Source organism: Sebastes umbrosus, chromosome 7, assembly GCF_015220745.1.
Source record: "Sebastes umbrosus isolate fSebUmb1 chromosome 7, fSebUmb1.pri, whole genome shotgun sequence".
In the NCBI taxonomy this organism is placed as follows: Eukaryota; Metazoa; Chordata; class Actinopteri; order Perciformes; family Sebastidae; genus Sebastes; species Sebastes umbrosus.
Genome location: NC_051275.1, coordinates 11823195 through 11827493, shown reverse-complemented (window position 1 = coordinate 11827493; position 4299 = coordinate 11823195). Strand labels below are relative to the sequence as shown.

At 33.7% G+C, this 4299-nt stretch overlaps 1 protein-coding gene across 1 annotated transcript; it reads left to right on the top strand.

Moving 5' to 3' along the window:
- Positions 1-265: 265 nt before the first annotated feature.
- Positions 266-3805, top strand: txndc17 (thioredoxin domain containing 17). The gene is made up of 4 exons (XM_037776490.1): positions 266-517; positions 695-776; positions 3046-3121; positions 3353-3805. The coding sequence occupies exons 1-4, from the start codon at positions 373-375 to the stop codon at positions 3419-3421; spliced, it is 372 nt and encodes a 123-aa protein (XP_037632418.1). The 5' UTR covers positions 266-372; the 3' UTR covers positions 3422-3805.
- The last annotated feature ends 494 nt before the right edge of the window (positions 3806-4299 follow it).

Here is a 4299-nt window from a genome sequence, read left to right as displayed (position 1 = left end):
GGAAGTAGTTTTTTTCCACCAAGTACGGTGCGTCAAAGAAGTCAAACATGAGCGCAACCGCGTTTCTAATAAATGTGTTTTACTATTAGAAATAAATCACTTATGGAAAAATGTATCAGTGTGTGAAAAACTATAACTTATATGATTGATAAAAAGATATAACTTCCCCGTGAGAAACAACATTGAATGATTAGGAAATCCTTTTCAGGTACACTGTCCCTTTAAGAACCTTTGAGCAGACCGGAAGTAGTACTGTCATGTTTAGGGTATTTCTACCATTTCTAGCAGATCAGTGATCAGAAGAGCAGCATATTACTGACAACACTTCTTAGTGCTTCATAGTCTAATTTCCTCTTTAACCCGGTCTAAACGATGACCCACTACGAGGTGGTGAATGTCCGCGGATATGAAGACTTCTGTCAGGCTGTGTCTGAGAGGAAAGGAAAGGATATCTTTGCTTATTTCTCTGGTAATAAAGACGCCCAAGGAAATAGCTGGTGTCCAGACTGTGTGAAAGGTAACTGTAACTTCATATGTATCATATTATACAGTCAGTAATAGATGAAATGTATGCTCATGTTCTGATAGTGAGATACTAGTGTTTTGCTTTTAATGATCTTTATATATTTGTATTTATATGTGGTGCATTGTCATTCAGTCATTTTATTAACAGTTTCCCTTCTTCCCTTTTCAGCGGAGCCAATTGTTAAAAAACAGCTGAGTCATCTTCCTGAGGGCTCTGTCTTCATCTACTGTCAAGTTGGAGAAAGAGCCTAGTCAGTATTATTATACTCTGCTTTCACTTATATGGCAAACTGTGCTGACACAAAACAAGAGATCACACCATATTATGGCTGCAACCATCACTTAAATGATCAGTCAGTTTAATCATGCTGCTCTGTGAAATATGACACAGCTCAACGTATAACATCTTTAAACATTGTCGATTTACAATTTGACAAGCAGCCAAACACCCAAATTGATTTGGTATAATGCAATTTTGAAACAGTGTGAAATGGGAAGACAATTTATCCTTATTATTTACCACTAACCAGTAACAAGTATGTATACTTGATCATTTCACATTTACATTTTTAGTCAACTGACAAACTATAGATCCGGTAACTGTGAACACCGTTGTAAAATATTACATTTCTAGACAGTCCGAAAGTCTCCTGCCACCAGGAATGATTATGATACATATAAATAATCAATGAACCACATCATATTATGGCTGCAACTATCACTTAAATCATCAGTCAGTTTAATCGTCTGCTCTATAAAATATGATCACAGCTCAACGTATAACATCTTTAAACATTATCGATAAATAATTACTCATTAATAAAATATTACATGTCTAGACAGTCTCGTACCACCAGGATGATTATGATACATATAAATAATCAATAAACCACAAAAGAATGGTAGCCTGGAGAAAACATTGAGCTTTTATTAGTCAAGACAGAAGTATTTCTTTCAGAGCAACATCATTATCTTTTCAAAGACTTTGGTATTGTGATATTTACCCCCATACAGTCATAAATCTGTATTACATGTCGACTATCTGCACTTAAATGATCAGTCAGTTTAATCATCTGCTCTATAAAATATGACATGGGTAATCACAGCTCAACGTAAACATCTTTAAACATTGTTGATTTTACAATTTGACAAACAGCCAAACACCCAAATTGATTTGGTATAATGCAATTTTGAAACAGTGTGAAATGGAAAGAAAAAGTTATCCTTATTATTTGCCACTAACCAGTAACAAGTATGTATACTTGATCATTTCACATTTATATTTTAAGTCAACTGACAAACTATAGATCCAGTAACTGTGAACACCGTTGTAAAATATTACATTTCTAGACAGTCCGAAAGTCTCGTGCACACCAGGATGATTTATGATACATATAAATAATCAATAAACCACAAAAGAATGGTAGCCAGGAAAAAAACATTTAGCTTTTATTAGTCAAGACAGAAGTATTTTTTTCAGAGCAACTTCAATATCTTTTCAAAGACTTTGGTATTGTGATATTTACCCCCATACAGTCATAAATCTGTATTACATGTCGACCATCTGCATGCAAACAATAGATCTGATAAGGCCATAATGCTAAACATATTTGATAGACTGCTGTCTGGATTTCTGTATAATTGAAATGGTACACTGTGTAAATGTATATAAATATATTAATATAATATAAAAATGTCTATCATATATATTTTATATATTGTCTCTTTTGCGATATAGGCTAGGCCTATATTTATTTTTTTTTTCTCCATAATTTTACTTAAAGCTGCTATGTTCGTTTTGCACTCAATTTCTTAAAATGAAAAAATACTCGTTTGTCAAGTATTTAATTCAAACAGGAGTATACAAAAAGAGGCTTTACCATGTGGTTATTTCATATAGACTATTTATTTATTGAATTACAGGAAAACACGCTATATGAATGAATGAAAGAATGAAAGACTTTATTTCGAACATAAAATAAATAAAAACAGATACAAAATAATAACAAACAAAACAAGAGTAATAGTGTCCGAAAAGGAGTAGGTAGAAGAAAATCTTATATTTCCCTACCCCTTTCTCACTTCTCCTCTATTAACTCATATATCATAGAATGATAATACAATATAATATAATATAAAAATATCCCAGATTTATTTACATCCCAAGTTGAATATATGAACAGCATCCCAAGTTTATTTACAACCCACAAATCCATCCGGAGCTAAAAAGTGTATAACCAACCTTTAACATATATAACTTTAATATCATGATATACATCGCTATCGAGATATGAAATGACATATTTCGGGGTAGAAGATTTTGGCCATATCGCCCTAGTACCAAATAATGCTTATTTCATAGATTTCATAATCAGTTACTCCCCCCCCAAAAAATGTCGGGTTTTTGCAAATACAGTTTCATGTTGGAAAGCTGAAAATCTTCCTCAGTTTTCCCTTTCTAATGTGATACTGGTGGTGGATTATATCAGCTGCCTAATAATGTTCTTTTTCATGTTTCAGTTGGAAGGATTCAAGTAATGACTTCAAGAAGACGCTGAAGTTGAGTGGAGTTCCCACGCTGCTGCGATACGGCACAGTAAGAACACGCTGCTTGACTGTTTTATGGATTTTGTTGGATTAGACTAAATTTAGTTTTACTATAAATGTTTTACAGAAAAATCCATAGAAATTAGATAATAAGAGATACAATTCAAGTAACATTCAGTTTTTTGTAAAATGATGCATATGAAAAAGCATAATCTTTTAATAATACTGTAGTTAGAGTGGCCGAGGGAGTAAATTGACCCCTCCTGTAATCCTGTTTCAGCCTCAGAAGTTGGTGGAGGAAGAGTGCTTCAAATCAGAACTGGTGAGGATGATGTTCACCGAAGACTGAGGGATCCTGTGGTGCCGGTCACATCATTTCACAATTTCTCCACTGTTAAACAGTAATATATTTACCACCATTCAATTCCAGCATTGTTGACAACCATACACAAAATCCATCTCCTTCTGTAACGTGATGCAAATCAACTGTGTAAGTTTACAACCAAAGTAACGAGCATCCCCCATAAGACACAGCTAATCATTATTGATTCTATACTGAAACATCTACAAAGACAAACCTGTAGAATGGATGTAACTCATACTATTATCTTATCGTGCTGCTTTATGTGCAATCACTCAATCCTGATTTGTAATTTTAGCTTTATACATTTCTTCAAATGTAATCTAACACCGGAGCTGTCCTTTGACTAAAGAAATTCTGAGTCGAATAACACTCATACAATTTTGTCGACTAATCGGTCAGTTGATTTAATCAACAGATCTGTGAAACTGAGTTTCTCCACAAAGAATCACACAAAAGTACCACTTTACATCTTGTGTTTACCAGAGATGTGCTCATAAGTTTCTTGGAAATAAGTCATTCAGCATGAAAAAATCATTAAAAATGATTAATCGACTTAAGAAATCTCATCGACTAAGACCAAAATGACTGATTAGTCGATTACTCGACTAAGAGGGGGCAGCCCTATCCAACACACTAGCTGATTATAAAAAATATTTCAGGATTGTCTTTAACGTGACCATTTTTTGTTACCTTGCCGTAGGACTCAAATAAAGTAACATTTGATGTGAGAATAAAACGTTGTAATGTGTTGTATGATGACTCTGATGAAGGCCACAAACTTAAAATGTGCTTGTCTCACAACAACGTTTTTATTGGATCATTTCTGTTCTGGGGGATGGACATTTGGACAAAGTTGTTATTTA

Excerpts from the sequence above, each read along its gene's own strand:
- txndc17 (XM_037776490.1), top strand. The coding sequence starts at position 373 with ATGACCCACTACGAGGTGGTGAATGTCCGCGGATATGAAGACTTCTGT. Across the intron at positions 518-694 it reads GTGTCCAGACTGTGTGAAAG|CGGAGCCAATTGTTAAAAAA; the intron begins GTAACTGTAACT and ends TTCCCTTTTCAG. Across the intron at positions 777-3,045 it reads CAAGTTGGAGAAAGAGCCTA|TTGGAAGGATTCAAGTAATG; the intron begins GTCAGTATTATT and ends TTCATGTTTCAG.